This window comes from Poromitra crassiceps, assembly GCF_964638095.1.
Source record: "Poromitra crassiceps genome assembly, chromosome: 2".
In the NCBI taxonomy this organism is placed as follows: Eukaryota; Metazoa; Chordata; class Actinopteri; order Beryciformes; family Melamphaidae; genus Poromitra; species Poromitra crassiceps.
In genome coordinates this window covers 72,434,039-72,454,659 of record NC_139624.1, presented here as the reverse complement: position 1 = coordinate 72,454,659, position 20,621 = coordinate 72,434,039, and the positions used below count along the sequence as shown (strand labels likewise).

The 20,621-nt window shown below is 41.5% G+C and overlaps 1 protein-coding gene across 1 annotated transcript; it reads right to left on the bottom strand.

Annotated features, from left to right (window-relative positions):
* Window positions 1–250: 250 nt before the first annotated feature.
* On the bottom strand, window positions 251–12,469 carry terf1 (telomeric repeat binding factor (NIMA-interacting) 1). Its single transcript, XM_083632114.1, has 10 exons — window positions 12,409–12,469; window positions 9,174–9,301; window positions 8,003–8,092; window positions 6,581–6,730; window positions 5,140–5,219; window positions 2,481–2,578; window positions 2,110–2,311; window positions 1,514–1,611; window positions 1,264–1,334; window positions 251–977 (listed from the first exon to the last, which is right to left on the bottom strand). The coding sequence occupies exons 1-10, from the start codon at window positions 12,425–12,427 to the stop codon at window positions 804–806; spliced, it is 1,110 nt and encodes a 369-aa protein (XP_083488240.1). The 5' UTR covers window positions 12,428–12,469; the 3' UTR covers window positions 251–803.
* Window positions 12,470–20,621: the final 8,152 nt, after the last annotated feature.

The following is a 20,621-nucleotide window of genomic DNA, read 5'->3' as shown; positions in this document are numbered from 1 at the left end:
AGAGCTGCAAATAACGATTATTTTCATTATCGATTAATCTGACGATTATTTTCTTAATTAATCGATTAGTTGTTTGGTCTGTAAATTGTCAGAAATTTGTGAAAAATGTCAATCAGTGTTTCCCGAAGCCCAAGATGACGTCCTCAAATGTCTTGTTTTGGCCACAACCCAAATACATTTGTTTACTGTCATAGAGGACAATATTCAAATGCAAGAAGCTGGACTCAGAGAGTTTTTCAATTTTTTCCCCTTAAAAGATTACTCAAAACGATTAATCAATTATCAAAATAGTTGTCGATTAATTTTCTGTCGATCGACTGATTGTTGCAGCTCTAAACAAATGCCACAAATATTGTCACATGACATAATTGAACAGGGTCATAACCTATAGATTGAACAGGGTCATAACCTACAAATTGAACAGGGTCATAACCTACAAATTGAACAGGGTCATAACCTACAAATTGAACAGGGTCATAACCTACAAATTGAACAGGGTCATAACCTACAAATTGAACAGGGTCATAACCTACAGATTGAACAGGGTCTAATTCATCAAACAGGCTTATGACACGCCCCGGTGGCTCACCTGGTAGTGCACGTACCACTAAGGCTTAGTCCTTTGCGTGGCCGACCCGGGTACAAATCCGACCCGTGATCCTTTGCCACATCATCCCCTCTCTCTCCCCACCTTTGCCGTAAACTGTCCTATCCAATAAAGGCACAAATGCCCAATACTGTAAATATTAATAATAAGAATTCTTTTATAAGAAAATTGTTGTTATAGCATGTTAGTTACAGTGTTACTCTCCGGCTTCATCGACTTTATGTGTCTTCAGTAGCACTCTCCAGCGGTCTTTGAGCATGGTGCTGGTGCGATCTTCAAAGTCATAATCCAGTAAAATCTTTGCCCACTTCCCCATGCCGTGACGTCTCACACCAGCCTTCAGATTATAGTCCAGCTCCCAATTCCATTTCTGAACAAAGTAAAACATAAAGTCATCGGTTCAGAAGTTTTCAGAAAGAAATTCAAAAACATTCTGTTGTTCTTCCAAGAACCAATGACGTCGCTGGAGATTTTGAAGCTGACCCAGAGAACGTTAAAAAAATCCTGCCATTGTTTATATATATATATACTGTATATATCCCGATTTTGGATAGAGATATGGTTTAAAATCTGTAAAGTGTTCCTTTTAAACGGCTCTATTTGAGATTAATTTGATCAGACGTGACGCTGAATGAGCATTGTATAGTTTCACTGACCTTGTGTGACCGCCTTTTGGTCTTCGAGGTGTTCGGTGATTTCTCAGGCGACAAGTTCAGACTAGATATTTCTGACAGTGGGAGAAGATTTAACATTCAACTTAGCTATTGTTGGCTCAGAAATAAAAGACAAAGTATGGAGGATAATGTGCAGATGAATATATTGCTAGATTTTAGATTACCATTAATGTACTTCTAGATCAAGTAATATCACTTAACACAGAAATATCAAAGGATAGAGAGAACTTACCGGTCTTGGAAGTTATTGTAGAAATGACAGGAGACTTCTTGGAAGATTCCGCTTTCCACACATCAGTAATCTTTGTGCTCAGTAGTTTCCTTTTGGTCCTGAGGAAGAAAAATACATTTGAACAAATCAATAGTTGAGCCCACATACAGTATGCTCGCTATCTAAGACAGGTGTTGTGATGTTTTAAGGCTGGAGAAATGGGCAGATGTCTGGTAACATGCATAATGACTGCAATTTGACAGTCAACCCCTTAAGTGACACCAAAATAATGCACAATAAGTCTGATGCTTTTGAAGTTAGTATAGTGTTATCAATTTACTGAATTTCTATATTGACCGAAACACCTGAGAAGGCACTGACAGTTGCTGAATTTCTATTGACCAAAACCTTGAAAGTGAAAATGCTCTGGTTATTCCTGTTCCTGGGACGACAGAGTACATTACAGGGTGTTCAGAACAGAAAATGAGCATTTACAAAGTGGACGTGGCTCATTAGAAAATGTCAATATGTATAAGTGAGACTCATTCTGAAATAAAAGAACAACAGCGTTCCACTCTAGAATTTAGATAACAGTGGAGTTAAGGGCCTTTTCCTACTTTGCATGCTTCTCTGTTGAGCAGTTTGTTGCTGTTTGAGCCGTTACAGATGCAGATCCAGTTGCTGTTTGTAGCTCTTGAGCTGTTGAGCTGTTTGTTGCTGAGGACTCCTCCTGTGTCTCCAGGTCCTCCACAGCCTCCGTGTACTCTGATGTCACAGGCGATTCCTCAGGTGATTTCTCAGGCGACAATTTCAGACGAGCTATTCGAGACAGTGGCAGAAGATTTAACATTCAACTTAGCTATTGTTGGCTCAGAAATAAAACACAAAGTATGGAGGATAATGTGCAGATGAATATATTGCTAGATTTTAGATTCCATTCATGTACTTATAGATTAACAGAAATATCAAAATGACAGAGAGAACTTGCCATGCTTGGAAATCGCTTTAGAAATGACACAAAGCTTCTTGGAAGATTCAGCTTTCCACCCATCAGTATTTTGTCTTGGCGGTAGTTTCCTTTTGGTCCTGAGGAAGAATACATTTCAACAAGTCTTTGAAAAAAAAACATGCATATATCATTGACATTCCAATGTTACAGCGTGGTGCTACCAGCCGCGTCAAGTACTTATGTCTTTGTAAGAGATGTGTGTGGGATCCCACGCAAGGGGTCCAAGAAAAGTCAGCTGAGCGAGTTACTTGTCGCTTTTAACCTCGCCTAAGTAGGCTAGAAACGGGTCCCAGATAGTTGTGCATTTCTTAGGCTGGTTTCACACCGGCGACCCAAGCCTTGCCTATGCCTTGCCTTTACCCACGCTTTTAAATAGGCGTCCGTTTTAGTCAATGAGGCTGTGTACACCGGGCGCCTGAGCGTGAACCCTGCGTGTACCCACGCCTTGCCTGTGCCTTGCCGATTTTATCGAATAGGCGAGAGTTCTATTTTCACGCCGACAAGGCGCGTGCAGGCAGGCTTTTCTGTCAAGCCATGAAAGAAAAACGCGACAATATCCGTGGGAACTGGCAAAGTCAACTGAATTTCAAAATAAAATGGAGTTTCTACAACAGTATTGAGCAGAGAGAGAGAGCGAGAGAGAGATTGACGGGTGGCTATCACGTGGGGCTTTCTCCCTGTCGGCAAACAAATCTTCATGAGAGAGAATAGCGACCGAAGAAGCAAGATGGACAATGTTGTTGTGCCAGCACATATTCTTGCAAGATCACCTCTCTAAAATGTCCGACTATAGTCAGACCTGGTTATACATATCCAGCATCAATAGAACATTAAATATATCAGATTTATTTTACCTAGAGGCTACCCATGACAATTCTGGACAACACGTGAAAAAATACAGTCGGGAGAGAGGAGAGGCGCTTGTGACTCGGCTCTAGGTTCGGCGTGCAAAAGGCGTGCGGTGTGATCGCAAAAGCGTGTAACAGGTTCACGCCCAGCTCGGCGTAGGCGTGGGTTGAGGCAAGGCAAGGCTTGGGTCGTCGGTGTGAAACCAGCCTTAAGTGAATTGGTCCTCAGGAACCGGAGTCTCTCCATATGTATAACCGAGACCATGTCTGTCAGCCACAGCTGAAAAGAAGGTGCAGAGGGGGACTTCCACTGCTTCAGAATGAGTCTCTTGGCGACAGTCGGGGCGTCAGAGACTGTTGCACAGCCGTAGGGAGGAGCAGAGAGGATTCTGAGCAGCCGAAGATGGCGAGTTCCACCTCCGGCTGAAGGGTTATTTTGTAGGCCTTAGGCTTAGAGTACCAATCAAATATTTTGGCCCAGAATCCAGATAGTGAAGGGCAAAACCAAAAAGCATGGGATAGTGTACCCTCTAACACCTGACACCTATCACATGGTGGTGAGACGGAAGGGTAGATCTTGTGCAACCTGGACTTGGATAATGAAGAAGATGAGTGACTTTAAATTGGATCAGCTGGTGTCTGCTGTTAATGGGCTACTTGCACAACTCCACTACTTCCTGAAATTAGTACAGCTTCTTTATTTACTGTCATCACTATTGGATGAACTGATTAATGTCAGGTGTGCTGCAGTCACAACAATGATCAGGCACACCTGATTAATCAGTTCATCCAATAGTGTAGGACAGGAAATAAAGAAGCTGTACTAATTTCAGGAAGTAAAAAAGTTGTGCATGTAGCCTATTGAGCAGAGTTGGACTACAGACAGACAGACTCCTGTCCCATATAATTTCAGACAGGACAACACCAAGTTCCTCCTGCCACGCCTCCCTAATCCTCTCGGTGGGGGCGCTGATGCAGCCATCAAACAGAGACAAATCTAGAGATAAGATGCCTGGAGTGAGGGGGGATTAACAAAACATTAAAAAAAGCATGTTCATTTGGGAGAACTTCAAAGTCACGAATCTTGGATCGAACATAGTCTCTGACTTGTAGGTACAGTATCTGAGCCAGTGCGTGTTGGGCAACTCAAATTTCCTCCTCAGAGTTTTCCACAACAAAACTTACATTTTGTAAAGTCCCAGGCTGCTCTAGCTTAGAAAATAGCATAGCTGGCAGAGAGGAGTTGGCAATAGAGCTGGCCTCCATTTCCAGCCACAGGGGGGCCCCCGAGAGTTAAATTGACAGGAGTCCCTTGCCGCCAAAATGCTGAATTTCTATATTGACCGAAACACTTGAAAGCAAAAATGCTCTCCTGAGTCCTGTTCCTGGGAGGACAGTGCACATTCATTACAGGGTGTTCATAACAGAAAATGGGCATTTATGAAGTGGATGAAGTGGCTCATGAGAAAATGTCAATATGTATAAGTGGGCTCATTCTGAAATAAAAGAGCAACAGTGTTCCACTCTAGCCCCTTTTTTTGCAGGGTTCCTATCTCGAGGAAACCAGAGGGGAGCATGGGGAGAATATGCAAACTCCACACAGAAAGGCCCTTTGTGACGACCCCACCTGGGCCGTAGGCACTGAGAGCATGGGAATAGGGACACACCCCCAGCATCCCAGGCGGGAATCGAACCCAGGACCTTCTTGCTGTGAGGCGACAGCGCTACCACTGTGCCACTGTGCCCCTCTAGCCTTTAGATAACAGTGGAGTTAAAGGGCGATTTCCTACTTTGCATGCTTCTCTGTTGAGTTCTCCTGGTCCTCCACAGCCTCCGTGTACTCAGATGACTGGACCACCTTAGTGGCTGCCTGATAAACGCAGATATAAACACACAAACAATGCAAGTTATCTTTCATGAATATTATTTTATCATATCATTTATCAATGTGAAATTGAGCAAAACTCATAGGGGCCTGTCAGTAAAATACCTATCTAGGTTTAACCTTGGTCAGCGGCCGCTATGTAAATAGTTCCTGAATCTTTCATGAATAAGCAAGTCTGTTTGACCCTGAGGAAGGCTGGGCTCTGCTGAATGTTGCAGTTTGCCCTTCCAACTAATTTGATGACAAACTTTCAATTAGCTGTGCCTGATTTAAATTAGCTATGCCTGATAATGCCAGATTAGCACCTTGAGTCAGTGCATCATTATTCAAAAGGAAGAGGGTACAGCTCAACAGGCCAATAAACAACCTCATCTGGGATCAAGACTCATTAACGGCCCTAATTAGACGATCCATGCCACATGGTCTAAGCGCATGGCGACGCAAGAGTATCTTTAAGGCCCAAGTCCACTTTTGCTCTTTACCGGATGCATAATCTGGGCGCAAAAAGGCAACCGTTGTGCTAAATCCTTTAATTAATCATAGGTGTGTTTTGGGCGTAACATGAACTCAACCAATCCCCTTTAAAAGCCAGGGGCGCTTGCACCTTGGCGCAGTAATATTTATGACAACATCCTACCCCACACAACCAAACTGATAGCTGAAGTCGGAGTTGGGCAACCTGCATTTGGGACTGACGAGTCGGACTGTTGCATGCTGGCAAGTCATTTTTGGAAAGAGAAAATGCTCAATTGGTAAATAATAACAACAATAACAACAACAACAATAATAATAATAATAATAATAATAATAAACTTAAGTTCAATAGTCATCCAGGGCCAACTCAAATAACTGAGATGAATTAAAAAGTATTTTGAATGCAGTGAGTCATAGTAATACTCCTGGCAAACGGGCTGATAAAGAAGCTGGTTAGCTTTTGAACGTAGTGTGAATGCTTGATGGCAGGGACAGGGAGCGTTGCCAACTAATCATGTGAGTATGACTGACATTAGGAAAAGTTTAATAATAATAATTCAATTTAAAAGACTGATCAAGCAGTATATTGGGGGAATTTTAAAACATAATTTAATATTGCGGTCCACAGGACTTGATTGCTTTTTCCAAAAGAGATGGGGACATGATGTGAGCTTAAAATACCTTAATATGCCAGTCTGGTGGTGCGTGTGCCGTGGGGACAGCACAGAATCTGTACTTGTTTCAGCTGAACCAATGATATTATAAATGAATCCCTCTTCTAAGAAGTGCAGCTACAGTCAAGCTAGGATCATTGCAGGATCATTCAGGAAGTGACTGTGGGTCAGATGCTAGACTAGAGTCACCGCATGTACCTGGAGGAGGAAGTCAGATGGATTCTTCTCCAGATAGCCATCCAAGTATGACTGCACCGTCTCCAGCAGGCGGCTGAAGCTGAAGCTGAGGAGGAATGGGTGGTAGTTGGCCGATTGCGTCACTATTGTTGACAGCTTGACTCGCAAGTTCTGTGGACAAATGTTAGTTGTAATTATTTTTATTATTACTGGTATTTGTGTGACTACAGCTGGGCGATCTTGACAAAAACAAATGCAGTATCACAATATTTTAGACCAAACACCTCGATATTGATAATGTGATATTTTGGTGATGAGCATTCATGCTTTGATAAGATATTTACACACGTTTATTTTGAAAATGTATAATGCCCATTAGCAATCCGCAATGCGTAGAAAATGTTGTACGTATAACGAGTTTTAAGCAACAGCGTTCATACACATTTTGACCAATGGATTTCCATGACTTCAAAACTAATTTCCATGAAGACCAAACATTTTGTGAAGTCTCGGTGTATACATGAAAAAGTGAGTGAGTTACGACATTCTACTTTAAAATGTCACTAGCCTACACTTCACTTATTGTAATGCAGCCTTTAAAACCAGGAAAATACAACATTTATGCCATATCACCATATCCAACATCTAAGACCATATCAAGTCTCATATATCACAATATTCATATAAAATCTATATATTGCCCACCTCTAATATTGAGCGCCAGAATCAACCTCCCAATGACACAATTTGTGGAAAAACATCATTCTTAGATTTCATCGATTATCAATCACTGCTTTCAACTTCTTTTTTATGTAAATGCGTCTTGTGAAGTTAAATGAGTCTGAGGTCAGTTGTTTATGAATTTTAATCACTCACTTTCACTCTTTTGCAGGAATTCAGGTTGCTTAAATGCCTTGTGTTTGACTCTAAATCCAGGGATCCACTTTCACTTGACCAACCTGTTCCTGCCTGCTTTTGAGCACTGGCCAACTGTAGCCTATTATAACAATGAATGCTTGCTATGCTGATATCGCTTATTGCTGAGGCACAGCACAGGTTTTGATTCTTCTGCCTTTTTTTTCTGGTTCCAGGCTTAAAACACTTTTAAGGATTTTCTGAAACGTCAATGGAGAAATGAAGGGAATTAACTTCCTGGAACCGAAGCCTGTTCAAAAATGGGCGGTCACTGTTGCGCTATATGTGGATATGATGAGCAGTTAAAGCCAATCATTTACTCAGCCAGAAGAGGCCAATAGGATACATTTTCCAATATGTTCAGAATATTGTCAATCAAAATCCCAGACGATATATGTTCTCATATCACAATATCGCTATTATACGCCCTATATGTGACCAGTCCAAAATCTTGCCACAGCACCAAATATACAAGGAGTGGCCCTACACTACTACTGCAGTGGACAGACAGTTAATAGAAATGCACACCTTTGGGAAGTCATGTTTCTTCTTCTCAAACCACTTGAGGGCAGAGGAGGCCATGGATCTTTGGCCTTTATCCATGCAGACAGCCACAGACTAGGAGACCGGAGCAAAAGCATTAGACACACAGTGACGCTCAAAATGAGCACAAAGCATTCCTGTGTGACATGATCAGGATTTATCCTTACTTGCTCCTTGAATTGATGATTCATTATAGTCAGTCAGCAGAGCACAGTGTTCTACAGAATTACTTTTTATCATCCGATCACGCCAGGACAGATTGAGTGCCGTGTCTGGACTCTGGACTGTACAGATCCAATTTTGCTTGCGTTGAGCCAGACCACATTCCTAAGTGGTGAGGCTTGTAAATCTACATAGCGTAGTGTATGGACTGGAGCAAATTTGGTCACAATGTGCATAAAAAACAAACAGAGAGGAAGAGTGGGAAAAGGAAATGCGGACACAGATTTAACATATAGGTACATACATGAAGGTTATTATTCAGGAAAGAAAGAAAAAGCCATGTCTGCGTGTCAGCCATTATATTTCTTCAAATCAATTCATATCATTGTGTTGTGGATGGCTATAAGATAAAAATGCACATTCTAAAATACCTATTCTGTTTGCAACACGGGACTGTAATTTCACTAGTCGTTTCATTTACTACACCAGCGATTCCCAACCTGTGGGCCGCGGGCCTCTGGTGGTCCGTGGAGGTATTGCAAGTGGACCGCCAAATATATATATATTTTTTTAACATTAAACAAATAAAAAAAAAACCTTGCTGATGGACAGCTCCAACTACAACTACAACTGTAAAACTGAAAATGCTGCAACGTTTCAGATGCTGTGTTAGTGACTGTTATTTGGCCTCCATATTAACAGTTTTTAGATTTTCAAGTGGCCCTGAGTTGGAAACGGTTGGGAACCGCTGTACTACACATTATTGACTTGACTCAATGTGATGCTTTGAAAGCATCAACATTGCATTGCCAATGAATATTAGGTTAGAAAATTACAACATTTGCCTGATTTAACACGGGGTCTGGTATAAACCACGCCCACTTCCGGGGTTTTCTAATCTAGTGAATACAGAGGCAGATCATTTTGTTGGTTGAACAGATACAGATGACGTCTCTGTACACCTCTAGTAGGGACCTATATGCTATGAGATTACCTGGACAAACAAAAGATTGGCGATGTTTTGAAACAAACTGTCATCGGCCACAGTGTCTCTCAGGTCCGGCCATATACTGACTGCAGACATCAGAGGCATCACACGCTCTTCCTCCTCAAACTGGACATCTAGGGGAAAAAGCAACAATGTAGGGCTGCACAATATGGACAAAATCAAATATCACAATATTTTTGACCAAATACCTCAATCTCGATATTGTAGGGATGACGGGTGCTTTAGCAAAAATATTTAGACAACGAGATTTTTGATAAGTAATCATCAGTAATGTGGATATGACTTCAGTGGGTAAAGGCAAATAATACAGTAGAACAGCTAGAACAGTCTGTTAAGCTGAAGTTCAGTAAATTACATCACTTTACTGTAATGCAGCCTTTCAAACCAGGAAAAGACAAACACGTATGCCATACCACAATATTATGATATCCAAAATCTAAGACAATAGTCTCATATCACAATATTGATATATTGCTCAGCCCAACAATGTAATGCAGCGTAAAAAAAAACATCACTCAGGACCACAAGCAGAAATGTACACACCATGATCAGACAAACCTCAGTACGTTGGTTTGTCTGAGGGTGTGTACATGTGTGCTTCTGTATGCGCATGCAGTGTTGTGTAGTAAGGTTTCCGGTATTACAATTGCATTTTGTGATTACTATCATGAGACAGAAATATTCTGAAACAATTTGTCAAAACATTGTCTCTGCCTCTCTCTCTTCTTTTTATCAACTAGAAATCTTGGGCGGCGTGCTAAGCGCGCTCGATTCCTGGGGTGGAGACTCTGGAGATGATGCGCCATGGCTGCAGTTATGGTCGCAGTCGTCACATACGCACTTGCACACAACTCGCGCACTGCGCGGCCTCGCCTGCTCTATTTGCATGCACACAATTGCTCAACTGTGACATCACAGCTCAGCAATTGTACGCATCATCCCTTCAATCACAGTTGCTCGGGTGACATCACTGATGACACATCGTACAACTGTGTGCCATCGGCATCGGCTCTCCAATTATAGTATTCAGAGTTGCTCGAGTGACATCACTCATGACATCACAGTTGGGAAACCGTGTTCCCGTGCAACTGTGTGCCATCATGCAACTGTGATTGATTGGCTCATACTACATGACAGTTGCTCGACTTCCGTCACATTCGTGACACAAAACGTGACTTACACTGTCACCCACTCTCACTGATGATGTCACTTATGTCACTTTCGTGACTGACTGACAGACACCCACCCACTTAGCCAATTTTAACTAAGATGTACTGAACAATTGAGGGTTTGACATAAAAAGGTGCATAGAGAACCATCTTTTTTTTATGATTTTTTCTTAGATCCTTCCTATTATGGCTGTCTACTGCTGTTTACAATTATGTGTTAGTGTTTTACTGCTGTACACTGCTTACCTTGTGGCTACCACTGAATGCACTGCAGTGCCACCTAAAACACTGCCAAATGTCTTCAAATTGTGTATCTTGGCTTTCTATCAAAACTTTAGCTGCCAAATAGATGAAGCATTTTGCATAGAGAGCGACTGCAATGACATAATTGTGTAAAAATGTAATTCTTGTTTTTAAGGTGTTGTTTCTTTGATCTTTTAACCCTTGTACTCTAAAGCGTCTTTGTGTTTTTAGAAAAGCGCTCTATAAATTACCATAAATGTATTATTATTTTTATTATTATTATTACATACAGTTATGGCTGAGTTGGGATCAGTTTCATGTTCAACCAGTATGAATCAATAGTCAAGTCAAGTTTATTTGTATAGCACATTTCATACACAGAGGCAATTCAAAGTGCTTCACATAAAATGGTTGACAGGAAAATAAAAGAATAGAAGAAGAGAATAACATGGACATTTAAAAGCATCACAACAAAACTTTATAAAAAGTGCATTAAGCAACAGGCGCAGCAGTTGCAAAAAGAGCTAAGAACTTATAGAGGACTCATTGGGTTGCACACTTACACTGCATCCCTGCACACTTACACTGCATCCCTGCACACTTACACTGCATCCCTGCTCACTTACACTGCATCCCTGCACACTTACACTGCATCCCTGCACACTTACACTGCATCCCTGCACACTTACACTGCATCCCTGCACACTTACACTGCATCCCTGCTCACTTACACTGCATCCCTGCACACTTACACTGCATCCCTGCTCACTTACACTGCATCCCTGCACACTTACACTGCATCCCTGCTCACTTACACTGCATCCCTGCTCACTTACACTGCATCCCTGCACACTTACACTGCATCCCTGCTCACTTACACTGCATCCCTGCTCACTTACACTGCATCCCTGCTCACTTACACTGCATCCCTGCTCACTTACACTGCATCCCTGCACACTTACACTGCATCCCTGCTCACTTACACTGCATCCCTGCTCACTTACACTGCATCCCTGCACACTTACACTGCATCCCTGCTCACTTACACTGCATCCCTGCTCACTTACACTGCATCCCTGCTCACTTACACTGCATCCCTGCTCACTTACACTGCATCCCTGCGATAGGGATTATGCAATAGGCGATTAGGCGTGAACTGACAAACTGACCTGACATCAGTATTTTGTCCAAATTCTCTTTCTTGAAACAACTCGCAATCAAATATAATCTGACACAAGAGTGAGAGGGCAGGTAGTACGCAGACACACTCATGACTGATCCGTGCAGCCCAGTGCACCTGAAAGCACCAGTGCACCTGAAAGCAACAGTGACGGAGGCTGATAGCAATTGGCAGCTCATGTGTGCTGGTCCCCTTGCGATGAGTATGACTTACCCTGATTTGCATAATTCAAAATGGCTTAACTTCCGAGATAATTGTCTGGCTGACAACGCAAACAATACTAATTCACAAATTAGGCCTGTAAGACATTGATACATGGATACTAAGTATTCACACATAAATATTTTAAACACACATGTACCGTATGCAAGTGTTTCAAATATGTATGTATGTACGTTATAACGCTAAGTATTATATGCATAGTAGGTACGAGTGTGAATAGCAACGGTTGTTGAATAATAATAATACACAGGCTGTCTCATGGTGAGCTGTTGCTGAGCAGTGTGAGATGCTGAAGCACAGATCACCTTTGTTTTGAGCTGCTTCCACTGCTACTGAAACATAGTAACGTTAACACTGCCGCAATGACAGAGGCAGGAGACAATTCAGTCGAGTGTAAATCTCTTACCCAAGTCTTTTCCATGCATGATTCTTGCGAGGAAAGCACATATTGTTTTCTTTTCCTGTCCACGATCAGTTTTAAGAGAATGGCCCTCGGCAATGGCTGAAAGAAAGTTACGGAGATTAGGAAAACCTCAGGTGCTTTTAACGATACAAAACTTACACCACATTACACATTTTACACATTACACTTTTACACACATTACACCACAACTTACACCACATTACACTTACACCACACCACACCCAGATCTACTTCAGCACTAAATCCCCTCAGAAACCACCCCTCTCCCATATCAACTCCTGCCTGTCTGCAATAAAAGTCTGGATGCAACACAACTTCCTTCAACTAAACAGCAATAAAACTGAACTCCCCATCTCCTCAGGCATGCAACCTTGGCGTAATCTGTGACCCCACCCTCTCCCTTGAGCCCCACATCCGCCATATTGTCAAAACCTCCTTCTACCATATCCGCAACATCGCCAAGATCCGGTCCTCCCTCTCACACCCTGCTGCTGAAACACTCATTCACGCCTTCATCTCCTCCCGTCTGGACTACTGCAACTCACTCCTCTATGGCACCAACACCACCCTCATCAATAGACTCCAACTGGTCCAAAACGCAGCCGCCCGTCTCCTCACCCACACCAAATCCTGGCACCACATCACCCCAGTCCTTCAACAACTCCACTGGCTTCCCATCTCCCCCCGGATCACCTACAAAATCCTCGTCATCACATACAAAGCTCTCCACCAACTGCCCCCCCCATATCTCACCAACCTCCTCTTCCCCTACCAACCCTCCCGTTCCCTCCGATCCACCTCTGCCGGCCTTCTCTCCACCCCCAAATCCAACCTCCGCAGTTTCGGCGACAGAGCCTTCTCCAGGGCAGCTCCCAAGCTCTGGGACTCTCTCCCCCCGGACATTAGAGAATCAGACTCCCTCACTCTTCTCCTCTGCCTTCTCCTAGCTCCCCCTGCCCTGTGTGCCTGTGTCGTGTTTGTCCATTGTCTGGTGCACTTACGTCGTCCACGCCCCTTTAGTGTTTACTTTTGTAGTCCTTGAAAAGCGCTACAGAAAACCCATGTTTATTATATTATTATTACATTAGTTACCTTAATGGAATGAGGTTAACGTTAGTTTAGCAACTGAAAATTAGTTAGATAATATCCATATAACGTTAACTTCCATGATGGCTTTCCTAACCATAGATGTTTCTAACGACGTTATGGTTTAACGGACAGCTAGGGTGGCTAGGCTAGGCGTTTACTTACCCTGGAAAGTCAAAAGAGTTTCATTGAATTCGGAAACGTTGCCCTCTTTGAAGTGCCGACACAGACTTACAAACGAGAAGTCCAGCATCCATCCTGTCGCAACGGCTGTTACTTGGGAAAATGTGACAGTTTTATCTGGAATATTTATTGTTTCCCTGGCTGTGTTGTTGCTACATTCAGTTTCAGGCTCGTCCATGTTTGTTATGGTTTACACACAGATGGTGGTTACACTACGAATTTCCGCGCGCTTATTGTGGTCTTTGTGGCGCCTACAGCGCGCTCTGGCGTTAGGGAGGAGTAACTACAAGCCACAAAGACGCACAAATCAATGAAGTAATTTCAACAGCCATACTTGTCTCATTAGATCAGATGATGATTCCACACTTGCCTCGAAGACCCCTCAGTAGTTAGTAGATATAGACTCATATCAGGCCAAGGATCCCGATTACTGAAGATTTTGTTCAACCCTCCCCACAGATGGAGCATCTGAGAAGCTACTCTTATATGACTGGAGTAACCTTGCAAGGCAGCTAGATTCGTGCTATCTGGCAGCATCTGGTTAGACTGGAGTGGTTTGGAGAAAACTGAGGAAACCAGAACACTTCCTTGAGCCGGGTTATACCCACATGGAAAGAATCTATATGAACATATATGCAACTATATGCAACCTATATGCAACCTATATGCAGCATATATGAGCATATAGGCCATATATATGCCGCATATAGGTTGCATATAGGCCAGATTTAGGTGCATATATGCGCATATAGGAGCATATAGGCCATATATATGCCGCATATAGGTTGCATATAGGCCAGATTTAGGTGCATATATGCGCATATAGGAGCATATAGGTCATATATATGCCGCATATAGGTTGCATATAGGCCAGATTTAGATGCATATATGCGCATATAGGAGCATATAGGCCATATATATGCCGCATATAGGTTGCATATAGGCCAGATTTAGGTGCATATATGCGCATATAGGCCACATTTATGCCGCATATAGGTTGCATATAGGCCAGATTCAGGTGCATATAAGTGCATATACCGGGCATATAGGTCTCCTATAGCTTCTTTATATCCACATATAGGTACTATATGTGCACATACAGGGCATATATGTCTCCTATATAGCTTCTTTATATACACATAAAGGCCCTATATGTTCATAATACAGGTCATATACTGTAGGTCTCACTTCTTTATATCCACATATAGGCCATATATGTACACAATACAAGGTATATGCCTCCTATATAGGTAATTTACAAATCTGTTTGTAGGCTATACACTGTGTCATAATCCATATATACCCAGTGAGCACAAAACGTTTTTTCAACGTTGATTTTTAGTTTAAATCTGGGTGATATTGGGTTTGAACGTCTAAGACCTAATTTCACCCTCTTTTCAACCGGCTAAAATGCGGTTACAACGTAAACGTGTAAAAAAACACAATTTGGTTCATCATATTGTTAAAACATTTGTTGTAGTTTGGAATAGAGACAATATTGATAGTGTGTGAATTGGCATTTTATTGTCTTTTATTGTGTAACTGAGAATCTGATCTACACGAAAACTACATTTCAACGCATTTTATGTCACATGAAATATCATAAATATGCGACTATAGGCTATGTGGTGCCAGCAAAAAGCTTCCAGGACACAACTATGGTTAATAGTTTAGCGCAATACTATAAAATAATGAATTCAGTTCCTGCAGCAACGAGCATGCGCAAGTACTTACTAGCTGTGACTGACTAGACCAAAGCAAGTCTGCACCGGTCTGCACCAAGTGCGGAACGAGGTGCTCTGGGCACACTATGTTATTGTAACAGACTATACGAGGCTCTGTGTAGGCCTACCTCCTGAGTCTCTGGTGTTAAATGAAGTTAACCTCTGAAGCCGTACAGCCTACAGACTATAGATGCACACACACACACAACATCATTTTAGTCTGTTACGATCGTACGCATCACATAAAATAACTTCCCGATCGCTGACAATTGTGGTCTACGTTGTGTGCGAGAGAGTATATAATGTGCCCGGCTCTCTGGTTAGTATAAGAAAATGTATAGCTCAGCACTAGAGCGCATGGCTTGAACCGCTGCTATTTTTTTTAATTTAAAATCCTACATATATGTACATATATGTACATATAGGTTTCCCATATATGGTGCATACATAAAATTGGCCGATTTCCTATATTATATGTACATATAGGTACATATATGTACCTATACATATAGGTACATATATGTACATATAATATAGGAAAACGGCCAATTTTATGTATGCACCATATATGGGAAACCTATATGTGGCCCTATATTAAAACATATAGGGTACATATAGATTCTTTCCATGTGGGTATGTCCAAAGCTTTTATTCTTTGTTTTATTTAGTTTGCTTTGTTTAACTTTGTCAGCCCTGTGAGCAAAGCCATTGAAAGGCTATGCTGCATTGGTTGTGTTTTTGGAGAGTTATGCATGTAACAAGATGGCTCAAGAATGTAACAGGAGTCATACTACGCCAAATTATACTGAAAAAATATATAAACACAATTCCCTTATACTGATTAAACAGCATGATTATTGCACAGGTGTGCCTTGGGCTGCCTAAGTTTTGTCACACACCACACGGACACAGATGTCGCAGGGTTGTTGTGAGGGAGCGTGCAATCGGCATGCTGACTACAGGAATACATGCCCAGGTGCACTCCATCAGCCTGACCCCAACCACCAGGCCAGAAGAGTGGGCGGGTCGCCACAGGAAGAAAAACAAACAACAATATAAGAAGATTAGGGGTATATACACAACAGACAATTAAATTTTTTGTACATATTAGGTAGGCTACAATGTAAGTAGTGTTGTAGGGGTAGTACCATAGAAAAAGAAAATAAAAGCCATTTTTAGAACTTCCTCAAAAAGGGCACTTCCGCTTTTTGAAAAGGGGAAGTGGTTTCTTTTTGGGTAAAAATCAATTTCTCAGTACTTCTGCAAAGTGCACTTCTCCATTTTTTTTGTCTTGTGTTTAAAGCCATTTTGCGCAAAAAATGCTTTATTCCACTTCTTCCGCAAAAGGGGTACTTCTGTTTTTAAATCACTTTTCTTTTGAAAAAGTGATTATTTCAAAAGCCCTCCAAAGGCCACTTCCCCTTTTTCCCCCATACCACAGCTCACGACAAATACCACCGTTTTTTTTTTTTTTTATCTCGGGGCAAATACATTTGGCCCATTTGAGCAATCATTATGTAACCCAGCGCTGACCATTTCCACTGTCTACAGTTTTTTGATCTCGGCCAAATACATTTGGCCCATTTTAGAGCTACTAAACTAGCCTACAGATTCCTCTATCTCAGGCCCCTCACCAAGACAGAATCCTCTCCTTTGCTCACTGGTGTTTCACAATCTCTGACTCACCCAGGCTTCCCCTGCCAGTCCATCCCACCCCATCCCCCACGTTTTATCACTTCCGTTTTAAATAAACTTGTTTGTTTTTGACCGTCAGGTGGGCGTACCCGGCAACACGTAACGCCCCTTGAAAGCTACGAATAGCTGCGAGATCAGGTGGGCGTTCCCGGCAGCACGTAACGCCCCCTTGAAAGCTATGAATAGCTGCTTGCTCACGTATTTCTCTGACTCACCCATAGAGCCCCCACAGGTTCCCCCTGACAACCATCCCATCCCATCCCGCTTATATGTATGTACATACAATGTACAATGTATCCACCATTCAAATATTCCATATTTGCATGTTGTGCATGCAAATATTCCATAATTGCACGTTGAGCAGGCTATCTTAGCTAGTATAGCCTACTAATGTATAGCCTACTAATGTATTCCCAAGGCTATTCTGTAGATTCCCTACGCGCAACACACACACACACACACACACACACACACACACACACACACACACACACACACACACCCACCCACCCACCCACCCACTCACAGACATATTCACAGCCAGCCACAAACACACGCACCCACAAATTCACAGGTAAACATGACACACTTCAGCATTCATGTGTGATATTATGTATTTTCCCATGTTTTTTCCCACTCCGGATCCAATTGTGACATCACCATGATAATTTTGATAGGCTATAAGCCTATTAAGCTTTGAATTAAATATGATCAATACAGATTGAGGTTTCAATTTCAGGTTTGAATTGAAAACGATTGAATACAGACTATGGTGTATGACTATGCCGTTTGCCCTGTCTCCCTTATCGCCGTAATGCATTTACTTTACTTTACTTTATTTGTTTATTTGGACGGGACAGTGCATATTCATGAACATTACACAAGGCAACGTAAATAAGCCGGAGTTAGCAAGAATGCTAAATTACATCCGTAGTCCCCACAGAGAGACAGAAAAACGACAGAGGCAGCACCAGGACAGAACTAAACAGAACAATACAAAAAACAACATGAGCAATAACAAAACCAAAACGAATCAGAAACTAAAGTAAACAAAAATGAACTAAACTAGGTTAATAAGACAAGACAAAACAAAAACAAGAAGCATAACAGAGCAAACAAAACAAGAGCACTACAGTACAATTTACACATGGTCGCAGATTTGGCTATTTAAAATCAATTTTTTTACGTTGTGTTTGAAAGATGGGAATGACAGACAGTTTCTTATAGTTTGAGGTAGCAAATTCCAGATTTGGCAGCCCTGGACTGAGAGGGTGTTTTTGCCGAAGGCAGTTGTCCGGTGTGGTACTACACAGTCCCCTCTGGCGAAAGCCCGAGTGTTGAGTCCTGTGTCAGGCTTCCGTTTTATGAATTCCCTCAGGGGGGGCGGGCAAAGTCCATGTAAGGTCTTATAGACAATACCAACCTGTTTAAAAACTTTAAAGTTGGCAAAACTTAGAAAATGATACTTACTGAGGATGTTACAGTGGTGATATGAGTAGGGTTTTCTGTCAAAAACCTTCAGTGCACTTTTATATAGTCCCTTATGGGTAGTCAGATACTACCGGTACTTTGGCTAATGTATCAGCTAACGCTACTTACTTTGCATTACAGTAAAACGCCACTGAATGACCAAATTGATGCATTGATAAAAGTTAGTTTGTTGTTTATGCGTATGCAATAACGGATGCGTTATTATATTTACTGGAATACATACACACGCCAGCCTATGTGTCCTATCAGAGTTTGTTACGTTATTGTACAGCATTTGGTTCAAACACAGCTGCATCACTATACGTGTGAGCGTAAGTATTAATGGTTTGCAACTTGTTTTGTGTTGTACAGCATTTGGTTCAAACATATGGCGACATTGAATCAGTGTTAGCTTAGCGCTAGCTAGCTAGCATACACTACGATCTGTAGAATTGGCCTGGTCTTGGTCGATATGACCAAAAATTGATATAACGTTACAGTAGCATGGACCCCTCTCGTTTTTTATTACAGTTGAAGATTTCACAAATCTCAACCACTCTCAATCTTGGTACAACCCAGACCCCGGATATCCGTGACCTACGGGTATTATTTCAAAATATGGAATATGGAACGTGAACAAACATCTTAGTTTTATTTTTCGTATTTTTATATGATTATTTTAATAGTTACTAACTATATTATTATATAACTAACTAGTCCTCCTCACAGAATTGGTTAATTTACTGTGAGACTTTATGTTTTGTAGACAAGCACCAAGTATATATAATAATGGTATATAATAATAATGGTATATAATAATAATAATCTTTGTAATACAATTGTTATCAAATTAAAACGTATATCACACTTACAATATGCTTGTTGTATGTATTACAACTTAATTCAACTTGGTCTCTCCCCACATCTCCTCTTCTCTCCTCTCCACACCTCACCCCCTCCTATCTCCTCTCCTCTTCTCTCCCCTCCTCTCCTCTCCTCTCCCCACCTCTCCTCACCTCACGTCTCCTCTCCTCTCCTCACCTCTCCCCTCTCTTCTCCTCTCCTTACAAGCCTATAGATGAGGGATTTCAGACAATGTGTCCATTGTTACAATATTGTCAACAAAAATAGCACTAGTCTAAATAACATAACTTAATTCAACTTTTCTTACTACACATTCCAAACATTAACACACATCAAACACAACAACTCTTTTCTTACTACACTTTCCAAACATTAACACACATCAAACACAACAACTCTTTCTTACTACACTTTCCAAACATTAACACACATCAAACACAACAACTCTTTCTTACTACACTTTCCAAACATTAACACACATCAAACACAACAACTCTTTCCCACTACACTTTCCAAATGTTAACACACATCAAACACAACCACTCTTTCTTACTACACTTTCCAAACATTAACACACATCAAACACAACAACTCTTTCCCACTACACTTTCCAAACATTAGGCGTTTCTAAGATGTGGGGTCAATATCAATCTAGAATCTAGATTGATTTGATTCACTAATTTGGCGTTCTCTCATGCAAAATATCCAACATCCAATATCCAGAAGTAGTGATTACTACACAGAAGTAACTTTAGTTCCACCATTTGTTCTTTGCTTCAAACATAATTTGGATCAGTTGTAACTTTGACCATTTCTAACAATTTCTAGACAGTGAATTTACACAAGCACTTGAGTGAAATTCATAGTACCTATAGGGACTGTGATTGAATGAACGCAGATTGTCAGATTTGTTTACCAAACCCTTATCCTGGTGCCTGCAAGGTTCGTCTGTACCACTAATGTCAGCCACTATGTGTAAATGTGTTACAATATTGGGCTGGTTTCATAGACCTGGCCCAAAAGTACATACATCACATATATGTGTGTTGCACATATCCATATATGCCTCTACCGTATGGGTTAGTCATAATAGTCAAACATGGTTTTTCATGTTCTGACTTGCTGAAATGTGTGCTGCATATATACATGTTAGTTACACACAATAGTCAAACA